Source organism: Pristiophorus japonicus, chromosome 12 (genome assembly GCF_044704955.1).
Source record: "Pristiophorus japonicus isolate sPriJap1 chromosome 12, sPriJap1.hap1, whole genome shotgun sequence".
In the NCBI taxonomy this organism is placed as follows: domain Eukaryota; kingdom Metazoa; phylum Chordata; class Chondrichthyes; family Pristiophoridae; genus Pristiophorus; species Pristiophorus japonicus.
Window position 1 is genome coordinate 132893603 of NC_091988.1, and position 14572 is coordinate 132908174.

General features: G+C 48.2%; 1 protein-coding gene across 2 annotated transcripts in view; it reads left to right on the forward strand.

Moving 5' to 3' along the window:
* Positions 1–3905: 3905 nt before the first annotated feature.
* Positions 3906–14572, forward strand: part of LOC139277460 (bactericidal permeability-increasing protein-like) — a 54069-nt gene continuing 43402 nt past the window's right edge. Inside the window, exons 1-4 of one of the 2 annotated variants that reach the window (XM_070895938.1) lie at positions 3906–4146; positions 5954–6057; positions 6654–6838; positions 8496–8610. In XM_070895938.1, the coding sequence (XP_070752039.1) occupies positions 6736–6838; positions 8496–8610 (218 nt within the window). In that variant the 5' untranslated portion in view covers positions 3906–4146; positions 5954–6057; positions 6654–6735. The remainder of the gene's footprint in view (positions 4147–5953; positions 6058–6653; positions 6839–8495; positions 8611–14572) is intronic. The other variant, XM_070895939.1, reaches the window with a different exon arrangement.

Genomic DNA, 14572 nt, shown 5'->3' on the forward strand with positions numbered 1-14572 from the left:
AATCGGCTATGGATGAGACGCCCTGCAGGAAGGGTATCAGGTTCAATTCCTGGTCTGTGCTGAGTTAGCTGACCACAACGAGGACCGAGGCAGGGAGTGGGAGATTTAAAAAATCAGTTGCTCTCTGTTGCTGATCACTATTCAGTAACCACTTCCGGAAAGTGTGTGGTTGGACATTGGGTGAGAGCAGAAATGTGCTCGTTTGATACCCCTTTTGAACAACCTGCGGATACATTGATTCACATGTGATGTGCAGTAGGGCATCTAGGGCCCTTGGAATTGTACCCCAGCGAGAGTAGAGACTTTTCAGGAGAGGAAAAAAAAATTAAACGAGAGAGTTTGGAAAATTAACTTGTTGGATTTGTGCCTCTTTGCTGCCACTTGGTGGCTGAATGCTGGCATCACAGAAAATAATTTCTACATTGAATTCTCAAAAGTACACATTCACACATTCTACTTTAATTGTATTGTGTTTGCGGGAGGAATCCATTGAACCATCCACCTATCTTGGTCTGGACCTTCCTTTTAAAACCCAGCCTAGCATTCATATATCGTCAATGAAACCAATAGGATGCCTTCCTGAAGCTCACACTCCGTCCGCCCTCTTCCCCCCAGTCTCGTGGTGCAACAGCAAGTTCCCAGGAGGAAGCGCCGGGGTCAGTGCAGATCCTGGTATGAGAAAGGAAACAGCAAATTAGGGCAATTCCTCCACATGGACCAAAGTTCATAAAATCACACAGAACCGAAGGAGGCCATTCAGCCCATCGTGCCTCTGTGAAAAGAGCGATCCGATTAGTCCCACTCCCCAGCTCTTTCCCCATAGTCGTGCACATTTTTTCTTGTCAAGTATTTATCCAATTCACTTGAAAGTTATTATTGAACCACTCTTTCAGGCAGTGCATTCCAGATCATCGTAACTCGTTGCGTTAAAAAATTCTCATCCTCTCTGGCTCTTTTACTGATTATCATAAACCCGTGTCCGCTGGTTACTGACCCCTCCTGCCACTGGAAGAAGTTTCGCCTTATTTACTCGATCAAAAACCCTCATAATTTTGAACCTCTAGCAAATCTCCCTTTCCTTCTCCGCTCAAAGAACAATCCCAGCTTCTCCAGTCTTGCCACACAACTGAAGTCCCTCGTCGAGACTGGTGGTATTTGGGTAATTCTCAGCTGCATCCTCTCCAAGGTTCTATCCTTCAACTAGTTCACTAAAAGCTGTCATCTCTCCCCAGATAAGAAAGAAAAGACTTGTGTGTCTATAAATACCTTTCATGATCTCAGGACATCCCAGAGCACTTTACAACCAATTAAGTACTTTCTGAGGTATAGTCACTATTGTAATGTAGGAAAAGCAGCAGCCAATATGTGCACAGCAAGGTCTCGCCAACAGCAATGTGATATCCAAGTGCGCATAAATAATCTATTTTTATAATGTTGGTTCGGGGATAAATGTTGGTCAGAACACTAGGGATAACTCATGTGCTCTTCAAATAGTAGCATGAGATCTTTTATGTCCACCTGAGGGGGCAGATGGGGCCTCGATTTAACGTCTCATCCAAAAGACGGCACCTCAGACAATGCAGCACTCCCTCAGCACTGCACTGGAGTGTCAGCCTAGATTATGTGCTCAAGTCTCTGGAGTGGGATTTGAACTCATGACCTTCTGACACGGGCAAGAATGCTACCACTGAGCCACAGCTGACACTGCAATAATTTACAACATATTAAAGCACCTTTCAGATATACACTCGTTCACTTAATGATTTCCTTTGGCCGATTCATTCTGAATCTCTCCGTACCTAGGAGATTCTGACCTTCGCAGTTGCATGGGCCATGTGCACAGGGTTACTAATTCCCATTGTTTCACAACAGAATGCGCACTTCTGCATTAAATTTCTTGCACAAATTTCAGTTTAATTTCTCAAGGGAGAGAGCTTGAAAGTCACTTGCCGCTATAAAAAAATGGAATCAAGCAGCCCAGAGAGGAAATGCATGTATCATGTTTAGGCCCTGAAATGATTGGCTAGCTTTCTGTCAAGTTGTGCTCTCTGTTCCCAATCTACTCCCGATTACAGATTTCACTGTTTACACTGATTAGATTCTGGAGATTACACAGCCTTGAACAGAAACCACAGGCGGGAATCAAGGGCACCTTTAGGCCCTCTGAACTGTACTCAGAATGGAGGCTGTTGAAGCGGGTTACATGTGTTCATTGAGATGGTGCAGCAGGTCTGTCAGATGAGCATCTGGCTTGGCTTACAATCGAGTGCAGTTCCTTATGGCTCAGTCAAGTGCTTTTGCTTATATCATCATTTATTCTGTCTGACACTGCTACCCAACCTCGTCACCAAAAAATATAGGAGCAGGAGGAGACCATTCAGCTCCTCGATCCTGTTCGGCCATTCAATTACATCATGGCCAATGTCCCCGCGAATGTTTTTTGTGTGCGGAGCCACTTTAAATGACCATGCATGCGCAGTTTTTGCCATTATAACGACGTTGATCGGCCTGCGCGGGAACTGCACGGGAGCTGCACATCATTGCGCGAGAGCTGCACATCACTGCACGGGAGCTGCACATCACTGCATGAGAGCTGCACATCACTGCACGAGAGCTGCGCATCACTGCGGGGAACTGCCCATCACTGCACGGGAGCTGCACATCACTGTGAGGGAACTGCACATCACTGCGTGAGAGCTGCACGTTACTGCGGGGGAACTGCACGTTACTGCGGAGGAACAGCACGTCACTGCACTGGAACTGCACTGGAGCTGCACATCACTGTGGAGGAACTGCACATCACTGCGTGAGAGCTGCCCATCACTGCGGGGGAACTGCACATCACTGCGTGAGAGCTGCACATCACTGCGGGGGAACTGCGCGGTACTGCACGTCACTGCACTGGAGCTGTACATCACTGCACGTCATTGTGTAAGAGCTGCACATCACTGCGGGAGAGCTGCATGTCATTGCGTGAGAGCGACACATCACTGCACAGGAGCCGCACAGCTAAATGGGAACATTGGCCGTGGCTGAACTATAACTCCACTCTATTTACCCGTCTTGGGTCCAGATCTGTTAATGCCCTGGCCCAACAAAAATCTAGCGATCTCAGTTTTGAACAACAGTGTATTGGGGGCGAGAGTTGCAGAATCCCACGGCCCTTTGTGTGAAGAAGTGCTTCCTGACATCACCCCTGAACGGCCTGGCTCTGATTTAAGGTGACGCCCCCTTGTTCTGCACTCCCCCCACCAGAGGAAATAGTTTCTCTCTACCCTATCAAATCCTTTAATAGAAATAAAGAAAGACTTGGATTTATATAGCGCCTTTCACGACCACGAACGTCTCAAAGCGCTTTGCAGCCAATGAAATACTTTTGGAGTGTAGTCACTATTGTAAAAGCAGCCAGCTGCATCAGTCACCTGAACTGCAGAGGGCAGCCAAGCAGTATTAATAGTGTCTGCTCCCCTTCACTTTTTCTCTCTTCACAGCATACACGACTCACTGAGAAAGCGAGGGAACATTATGGAATCGCTACTATTCCAGCATTCACCGCAGTAACAAAAATCCTCTACTAAAACCACACGGTTTAACTATTGCTATGGATACTGCAATAGCTTCGACCTTAATAGCACTGTGCAAATATGTCACGGCCCTTCCCACTTTCCACCGAGAGGAAGCAGGGGAAGGGCCGTGACATATTTGCACAGTACAGACACACAGGACCATAATCCCGAGGTGTGAGTGTGGGAGACTGTGACCTCTTGCACAAGTTTCCCACTGAATTGCACGTGGGCGTGTCAATGCAGTTTTGCCACAACTGGGATTAGCAGCAGCGCCCGAGGAGGCCGTGCTCAAATTGCACACCCAATCAGGTCGCTCACTGACTATTGTTTTTCATTCTGATTTAAGCAAGCTTCCTGGTTGGGTTTGTGAGGCAGGCAAAGATTGAACTGCTTTTGCGAAAGCACACACACGCAACTAGTTGAGAAGAGCCTGAGTTTAGAAGCTTGGGAATGATTGAGTAATTGTTCAGCAAAGACAGTTGGAGCTGTCTCAAGGATTGAGGCAACTGGCGTCCTCAGGAACTGTTGCAAAAGTATTGCAAAAATTTGCCTCAGGCAGCGACAGAACTGGTTTGTTCAGGTAATACTATACACGGCTCTCTCTTACCATCATCACAGCCCTCCTCCTCTCTCCATTTTATTGATATGATTATACTCATTATTTCTCTGAACTATCTTATACCTCCTGAATTTCAAACACAATCTTTGTCCTACCTGATGGAATTAAGACTCATTGGGCTGGATTTGGGGCTTTTTGGATGTCGGGGCATTGAAGTTAGCACCTGAAAATAGTTAGCGCCCTTGACTGCAAGTTTCGGCGAAAATGTAAGTTGGAGTAGTGTTGGCATTAAGTCAGGCGTTACACAACGGACTTTGTGCGCCTGAGCCGAAACTTGCGGCGGTAAATAAGTTTCCTTGTTGTTTAGTGCCCTGCAACATAACGGTGTATATTGTATGGTTTTAATTTGGTGGGAGGTGTTTTTGTAACGTTGTTGCAGTAATATTTATGACTCATCATTTGCCATTGGTGTCTTGTGTATCATTCCAACGTTCACCGGAGATGTGCCTTTATGGGGGCACATAGTGTGTCCAGTATTAGCTCCATCCCTCAGTTTCCTCCATTTAGGAGCCGGTCCATTACGAGCTGGCGATGTGCAACTCGTGGTCCTACAGCATCTCCACGCTGCCTCCCCCGTGGATGGGGTGGCTATCCAATGGGGGCCTTGCCAGGCTCCTCTTCATTGTCCTCCTCCTCCTGAGGTGGGCCTGCAACCTCCACTGGCAATGCCTGGCCCCTCACAATGGCCAAGCTGTGCAACATGCAGCACACCGCAATGAATTCGGAAACCTGTTGAGGGGAGTATTGAAGGCTGCCTCCAAAGCATCGGTCTACCTGTAGGAGATGGCCTATCTCTGTCAGCACTTCCTTTCAGAAGCGCAGCCTTCTCACTCACTGCTCCTCAGAGAGCTGGAGGTCTGAGTGTTCGTGCCTGTAAACTCGTGGGGGGCAAGCCCTCCTCCCCAGATGTCTTCGGCCTCTCATCAACCGTGGGCCGACATGGCCAAGAGTCCTTCCTCTAGCCTGACAGTAGCATGGAATATGATATGCTGGCGAACTAGTAATGCCCCCATTAAATTCTCTCACTGACGTTGTAAGGGCACTGTAATGGCAGATAAAAGTGAAGTTTGCAAGTCGGAGCTTCACGCAACGTGATGTGCGCAACCATTGCAGTCAATGTGAGCTGCGATGTAGGATCCTCTTCCCTCCATTTAAATACGCTGCCAATATCGCCTGCTGCACCCTGGGACCATATGGTGTTTTCAGGCATTTCCTGGGCTGAGTGTTTAATGAGGCATTAAGACCGAATATTCTATTTGGGGCACGTGCGCAGCTTTGCTCAACGATTGACGTCATCATCACGTAAAAAAAACGGAGGACAGGGCGGTAAGTTTCTGCGCCGGTGCAAACCAATAGCCGAATCTTCTGACCGGGCGGTAAATCCTGGATGGCCGACTTATCGGCCAAAATCAATATTTAATGCCCTGCCAGGGCACTAACCGAGGCGCAAATGAGCCGAAAATCCAGGCCATTGCGTTGCCTCCTACTCTAGTTCATTGATTCATTCCCAGGACCTCGACATTGTAGGGTTCCTCACTTTTCTACGTCTTCCTTCGCAAGCTTTCAAAACCCAGCTTTGCCGTCAGTTAACTGCACCATATCGTCTCTCCCACTCTCTGCAACCTTGGCGGTGTACTGTGTTTGGGCTTAGCTCCTTCACCTACCTTTCTCAATCTAATGCAATGAGTCAGCCCAGACTGTAGACTGCAGCCCCGGGCAACTGAGGAGTGGCTCGCACAACAATAACAACAGCCTGCATTTGTACCAGTGCTTCGACCTGGACTGACACAAGGAGCTTCTCAGAGCGACGAGAGGGACTGACGCTGAACCGAAGGAGAGATCAGGCGGCTGACCAAAAGCTTGTTCAAAGAGGTGGGTTTTAAGGAGGGTCTTAAACGAGGAGAGGGGGGTGGAAAGGTTTAGGGAGTAAATTCCAGAGAGTGGGACCTAGGTGACTGTAGGCACGACTGCCGATTCTAAGGCAAAGGAAGGGGTTTCACAAGAGCCCAGAGTTAGAGGAACGGAGGGTGGTGGGGATGGGGGGGCCCTCAGGTGGTTACAGAGATTGAGAGGGTAGAGGCTATGAGGGATTAAAACACTGATACAGGAAGCCAGTGGAGGGGTACAGGGAGCCAGTGATACAGGGGATTAGAATCTTTAATTGGGGGGCCGACAGCCAATGTAAGTCAACGAGGGCTGGAGTGATGGGTGAACGGGTTGAGCCGAAGTTTTACAGAGGGAGTGGAGGATAGAAGGCCGGCCAGGAGATTATTGGAGCCTGGAGGTGACAAAAGGCACATACAAGGGTTTCAGTGACAGATGTGCGGAGACAGATGTTGTGGAGGTGGAAGCCGGCAGTCTTCGTGCTGGGGAGGAAGTCCAGCTCAGGAAATTAAGTAAGCTCTCTGATGACTAAAAGTGAAAGTAAGATTTATCAGCCACTTCTGCATTAATTGTGTCTTGCTCAGAACAAGACTTGCCTGTTGCCTGTCAGTGGTCCCTCTGTGTCTCACGGTGTAGAAGACCTCGAGCGGTGAGGTGCTGGCGAAGATGTTCTGGATCGTGACAGCAACTCTGCTACTGTTCTCTTCATACACCTTGTGTACAAATCCAGGACTAAAAGCAAGAGTAACGCAGAAAGCCCTGGACTATGGTAAGTGTGGACTAGCCTGTGGGCTTATACGTGTGGACTTTGATTGTGTGTACGGGTTGCAGGACCCTGAGGAACATGCAGCATGCATCAGCCCCAACAGTGATGTCACCCTCAAGCAGCTGGGTTTAGAAATGTCGCTTATTGTGATGTATGTGATGTTTAAAAGATGATGAGGTGCCGAAAATCTCCCCAGGGTTGACACCTCCTGGACATTATCCAAACCTGAAGCCATTCTATTCAGCTCCAATGCACTCCGACATACTTTGCTTTTAAATCTATCAGCCTCCTCTATTGGCAACGTGCAGCGCTTGATCCTGAAATTTGGCTTCTTGCCTGCATCCATTGCACAGAGATGGAGAGGTAGATGCCATGAGGGATTAAAACACAGGGGATCTTTAATTGGGTGGCCTTTTGCCATCGACACATCACCCATCTCTGCCCTCCCTCCACTGGCTCTCTGCCCTCCCTCCACTGGCTCTCTGCCCTCCCTCCACTAGCTCTCTGTACCCCTGCACTGGCTCCCTGCCACCCCTGCACTGGCTCCCTGCCACCCCTGCACTGGCTCCCTGCCACCCCTGCACTGGCTCTTTGTCCCTCCACTGGCTCCCTGTAGCCCTGCACTGGCTCCCTGTACCCCTCCACTGGCTCTCTGTCCCTCCACTGGCTCCTTACACCTCTCCACTGGCTCCCTGTAGCCCTGCACTGACTCCCTGTACCCCTGCATTTGATCCCTGTACCCCTGCATTTGATCTCTGTACCCCTGCATTTGATCTCTGTCCCCCTGCACTGGATCTCTGTACCCCTGCACTGGCTCTCTGCTCCCGACACTAACTCATTGCACCCCTCCACTAGCTCACTGTCCGGTTGAAGATACTGAGCATGTGCAGCCACGCAGCCTTCTTAAAGGTACCGCATATTTCAATAACTAGGCTGCACACCCAAGGTAATATTTAGAGGGAGAATTTGTGGATGCCAATATGGATCTCTGTGTATTGATCCAACATAACAAATATTCAGACGAGCAAGTCTGCATTGTCATTTTCTCGCCCAGTGTTGTCCAATAGAATTTGCTGACTAGCCACACATGTGGCTACGACGGCACTATTGTAGCCACATGCTCTCAGCTTACACCCAATAAAGGTAAATGTCTTTAACACCTGCACATTTACTCGCTTGTAAACTTTGCTTTTCGTCTGACCATCTTACCAACAAACGCACCAAAAGGTTAAAGTTCCCGCGCGCGTGCCATGTGATCACAGGCCCAACATGTCTATTGGTCATTGTTTATTTACCAACCAGAAATGCCACAGCTGGAATCCCCATTGGCCACGTGTGGCTAGTGGCGCATGTATGCACTAGTGTTATCTGTGTGTACTGGTAGGTGATGGTCGTCCTATCGTATCTTCAGACTCTTCTCTGCCACAAGACTGTACGTGTCTTGGTATCATCATTGTATGGGGCAGGGCCAGCAACGATATAGGAATCAGATTCCAGTGGAGCCGATGGTGGGTGTGTAATGTGTAGCAGTGCCCGATAACACCCACTCACTGTGGAGCGTGCTGGTGTGTATTGCTGTGTAACTTAGAGCAGGGTTTGTACTGCTGCATTATGTGTGTACTGGAAGACTCTGGTTTCCAACATCTGCTTTGTTGCACAGGTCGGCAAGTCGGGGTCCAGATATTGCAACAGAAACTGCGGGAGATTCAGATTCCAGATGTCAGCGGCAAGACACGCGTGCCCGTGATTGGCTCGGTCCGTTACAAAATCACAGAGTGAGTGAGTGGCGTATTCTCCAGGAGAATATAGGAAGATAAGTGTAATATATATAGCTCCAGCCAGTGGACTACTGAGACACTGTTTACAACAATAAACAGTTCAGGTCACCTGACAGGAGTCCCTGAAGTTATCAGCCATCTTAAGCCTGTGTGTTTGTGATATCGTACTGAAAACATAACAATAATTTGATCCAAATTGACCTCATCCACCACGGAATAGCCTAGAAATTGGGCTGCATTGTGCCGGCTTTTTGTGCTAAACAGCTTCCCAGACCTTCAGTACGGTGAGCAGAAAACCCGGGCACACTTCCAGCTGCAAGTGCGCGATCTGCCATGTTGGCTGGGAACAAACAAGAGGCACCTGTACCCACGCCTGAAACTCGCATTAGACTCTTTGTATGTGCAAATAAAAAGAAAAGAAAGACTTGCATTTATATAGCGCCTTTCTGCCCAAAGCGCTTGACAGCCAATGAAGTACTTTTGGAGTGCAGTCACTGTTGCAATGTGGGAAACACGGCAGTCACTTTGCACACAGCAAGCTCCCACAAACAGCAATGTGATAATGACCAGATTTGTTATGTTGATTGAGGGCTAAATATTGGCCAGGACACCGGGGATAACTCCCCTGCCCTTCTTCAAAATCGTGCCGTGGGATCTTTTATGTCCACCTCAGAGGGCAGACGGTGCCTCGATTTAACATCTCATCCAAAAGCCGGCACCTTCGACAGTGCAGCACTCCCTCAGCACTGCACTGGAGTGTCAGCCTAGATTTATGTGTTCAAGACCCTGGAGTGGGATTTGAACCCACATGTGGCTCAGCAGACCGTACACTCGCCTCTGAGTCAGAAGAGTCTAGCGAGAATGAGGAACTGAAAGAAATTAGTATTAGTAAAAAAAAAATGGTACTGGAAAAATTAATGACCGAAAGCCGATAAATCCCAGGGACCTGATGACCTACATCCTAGCGTTTTGAAAGAGGTGGCTATAAAGATAGTGGATGCATTGGTTGTCATCTTCCAAAATTCCATAGATTCTAGAAATGTTCCCACGAATTGGAAGGTAGCAAATGTAACCTCACTGTTTAAGAAAGGAGGGAGAGAGAAAACGGGGAACTATAGACCAGTTAGCCTGACATCCGTCGTAGGGAAAATGCTAGTATCTATTATTAAGGACGTGGTAACAGGGCACTTAGAAAATAATAATAGGATTGGGCAGAGTCAACATTGATTTATAAAAGGGAAATCATGTTTGACAAATCTGCTTTTTGAGGTTGTAACTAGCAGAATTCATAAGGGGAATCAGTGGATGTGGTGTATTTGAATTTTCAGAAGGCATTCAATAAGGTGCTACACAGGTAGCTTATGGGATTAGGGGTAATATACTAGCATGGTTAACGGACAGAAAACAGAGAGTAGGAATAAAGGGGTCATTTTCGGGTTTGGCAGGTTGTAACTAGTGGGGTGCCGCAAGGATCGGTGCTTGGGCCCCAGCTATTCACAATCTAGATCAATGATTTGGATGAGGGGACCAAATGTAATATGTCCAAGTTTGCTGATGATACAAAGTTAGGTGGGAATGTAAGTTGTGAGAAGGATGCAGAGAGGCTTCAAGGGGATATAGACAGGCTAAGTGAGTGGGCAAAAACATGGCAAATAGAATATAATGTGGGGAAATGTGAAGTTATTCACTTTGGGAGGAAAAATAGAAAAGCAGAATATTTTTTAAATGGTGAGAGATTGGGAAATGTTGGTGTTCAGAGGGACCTGGGTGTCCTTGTACACAAATCACTGAAAGTTAACATTCCGGGAAAGCAAGCAATTAAGAAAGCAAATGGTATGTTGGCCTTTATTACAAGAGGATTTGAGTACAAGAGTAAAGACGTCTTGCTGCAATTATACAGGGCCCTGGTGAGACCGCACCTGGAGTACCGTGTACAGTTTTGGTCTCCTTACCTAAGGAAGGATATACTTGTCACATAGTGGGAAGGTTTACCAGACTGATTCCTGGGCTGGGGGAATTGTCCTATGAGGAGGGATTGAGCAGACTAGGCCTATATTCTCTAGCATTTAGAAGAATGAGAGGTGATCTCATTGAAACATACAACATTCTTACAGGGTTTGACAGGGTAGATGCAGGGAGGATGTTTCCCCTGGCTGGGGAGTCTAGAACCAGGGGTCACAGTCTCAGAATAAGGGGTTGGCCATTTAGAACTGAGATGAGGAGAAGCTTCTTCACCTCAGAGGGTGATGAATTTTTGGAATTGTCTACCCCAGAGGGCTGTGGAAACTCAGTCTTCGAGTATATTCAAGGCATGGATCAATAGATTTTTTTGGATATTAAGGGAATCAAGGGATATGTGGATAAGTGCAGGAAAGTGGAGTTGAGGTAGAAGATCAGCCATGATCTTATTGAATGGCAGAGCAGGCTCGAGGGGCAGAGTGGCCTACTCCTGATCCTATTTCTTATGTTCTTATGTACCTCTTGAGTGATTCCAGATCTATTAAATCCTACCCAGAAAATAATTCCAGGTGTTAATCACTCTGTCTGTGAAGTCCCTATCTCTGTAACCTCCTCCAGCCCTACGAAATCTCTGCGTTCCTCCAATTCAGGCCTCTTGTGCATCCCTCGATTTCCTTCACCCCACTATCGGCGGCCGTGCCTTCAGCTGCCTGAGCCCCAAGTTACATAGAAACATAGAAACATAAAAAATAGGTGCAGGAGTAGGCCATTCGGCCCTTCAAGCCTGCACCGCCATTCAATGAGTTCATGGCTGAACATGCAACTTCTGTACCACATTCCTGCTTTCTCGCCATACCCCTTGATTCCCCCTAGTAGTAAGGACTACATCTAACTCCTTTTTGAATATATTTAGTGAATTGACCTCAACAACTTTCTGTGGTAGAGAATTCCACAGGTTCACCACTCTCTGGGTGAAGAAGTTTCTCCTCATCTCGGTCCTAAATGGCTTACCCCTTAACCTTAGACTGTGACCCCTGGTTCTGGACTTCCCCAACATTGGGAACATTCTTCCTGCATCTAACCTGTCTAAACCCGTCAGAATTTTAAACGTTTCTATGAGGTTCTGGAATTCCCTTCCTAAACCTCTCCGCCTTGCTACCTCTCTCTCTCCTCCTTAAAACCTACCTCTTTGACCAAGCTTTTGGTCATCTGTCCTGATATCTCCTTATGGGGCTTGGTGTCAAATTTGTTTGATAATCGCTTTGGAGGTGTTGCTATGTCAAAGGTACTATACAGATGCGAGTCGTTGTAATGCTTCTCACTATCAGTCCCATTTGTACCTGTGTCTCTTTGGCCTGCACTCGTGGTTGAACTTGAACTGAACGCGGTGTTCCGGATGAGGCCGAGCAGGTCCGTGATATAGCTTCAGGGTGAGCCTCTACTTGTTCAGGCCCTGTCTGGAGTAATTGCGTTCTGTTCTGGGCACCGCAGCTCAGGAAGGATATACTGGCCTTGGAGGAGGGGTTGTAGTGCAGATTCACCAGAATGATACCGGGATTTAAAGGGTTAAATTTATACGGACTGGTTGCACAAACTTGGCTTGTATTCTCTCGAGTTTAGAAGTTTGAGGGGAGATTTACTCGCGGTGTTTAAAATGATAAAGCGATTCAATCGAGTAGATACAGAGAAACTATTTCCTCTGGTGGGGAGAATCAAGAACAAGGGGGCATCATAAAATTAGAGCTGGGCCGTTTAAGAGTAAAATCTTGAAGCAAAGAGTGTAGTGAAAATCGGCAGCCCTCTCTCCCCAAAAGGCTGTGGATACTGGGAGTCAATTGGAGCTATCAGGACTGAGATATAGATTTATGTTGGGTGGGTACTGTCATGTATTCAACCAGCATTGTAACCCATGTATAAACTGACCTAAGTTGTACACCGTGAGAATACTGACCACTAGGTGGGAGACACTCCTAACCTGGACCTTCAGGTATAAAAGGGGAAGCTCCACCCACCTTCATCACTTGAGTGCTAAGGAATAAAGGACAGGTCACAGACTGACCTTCTCTCAAGCATGGGCCTCATGTGCATTTATACTGTATAGTAAGGACCTATCAATGGCGACAAGAAACTGGGATTTAAACTTCGCGAGCATGGCCACTAGCAGAACAGACGAGAGGTACTGTGTAAAGGAATGGTTGGGACAGAGATTCAACATTGTTAAAGCAGCACACAGTTCTCCAGGCAGACTAGGGCGGTCAGGCATGCCCCAACATGTAGTCGAACCCAGAGGGGGAGTTCGACAGAGACAATGGCGAGCTGAACAGCGATTCACGCCATTGCAAGGGACAATGCGACCAGTAATGGGGCCATCAACACCTGTTAATGGTGCACTCAAGGACAATAACAGGGGCAGTCAGAGACGATCGACTGGCAAGGGACCTTTTGTTTCAAACCGCAACTCATGCTGGAGGCGTGGAGGCATACATTCAGCCGGAGTTTGCAGAGATGAGCAAAATACCTGCAGAAATTGCAGAAATGGACACTGGGGGAAATCGCTGGAAGCTGAAGTTCAGCGAGTTCATGTGGAGCACGTATACAGTTCATACACCAGGACGCCACCGATAATGATGAAAGTGCTCCTCAATGGCATCCCAGTATCAATGGAGTTAGACACGGGTGCCAGCCAGTCCCTGATGGCTAGCAAACAGTTCGAAAAGTTGTGGGCATCCAAGGCCAGGAGGCCAAAATTATCGCCGATTGACACACAGCTACGGACTTGCACAAAGCAGATCATTCCGGTGCTAGGCAGCGCCACGGTAGTCGTGACCCACAAAGATTCGGAGAACAGGTTGCCACTCTGGATTGTCGCAGGGGACGGTCCCGTACTACTGGGGAGGAGTTGGCTTGCTGTCATGAACTGGAAATGGGGCGATGTCAATGCAATTTCCTCTGTGGAGCGAGTATCATGCTCACAGGTCCTGGACAAATATGACTCATTATTTCAACCCGGCATTGGCACTTTCATGGGGGCCAAGGTAGTGATTCACATAAACCCGGACGCCAGACCAGTACACCACAAGGCCAGAGCGGTGCCGTACGTGATGCGGGAAAAGATAGAAGCCGAATTGGACCGCCTGTTGAGGGAAGTCATCATCTCGCCAGTCGAATTCAGTGACTGGGCGAGCCCGATTGTGCCGGTGCTCAAGGCGGATGGGTCGGTCAGGATATGTGGTGATTACAAGGCCACCATCAATCGGGTGTCACTCCAAGACCAGTACCCGCTACCGAGAGCGGAGGACCTCTTTGCGACGCTATCCGGTGGCAAACTTTTTTCAAAATTGGACCTGACCTCAGCTTACATGACCCAGGAGCTGGCGAGTGAGTCGAATAAGCTGACCACCATCACGACACACAAGGGGTTGTTTGAGTACAACAGATGTCCGTTCGGGATTCGCTCGGCCGCCGCGATCTTCCAACGAAATACGGAAAGCCTCCTCAAGTCGATTCCAGGGACGGTGGTGTTTCAGGACGACATCCTGATTACGGGTTACGATACTGAAGAACACCTCCACAACCTGGAGGAGGTGCTACGCAGACTGGACCGGGTAGGTCTGCGACTGAAAAAGGCGAAGTGCGTCTTCCTAGCTCCAGAGGTAGAATTCCTGGGGATGAGGGTAGCAGCAGACGGGATCAGCCCTACTGCATCCAAGACGGAAGCTATCCAGAGAGCACCCAGACTCCGTAACACGACGGAGCTGCGTTCGTTCCTGGGGCTCCTGAACTATTTTGGTAACTTTCTTCCCAAATTGAGCACGCTGCTAGAGCCGCTACACGTGCTCCTACGCAAAGGTCGCGAATGGGTCTGGGGGGACAGCCAGGAAAGGGCTTTTAATAGAGCACGCAATTTGTTATGTTCCAACAATCTGTTAACACTATATGACCCATGTAAGAAACTTGTGTTAACGTGCGATGCGTCGTCCTATGGGGTCGGGTGTGTGTT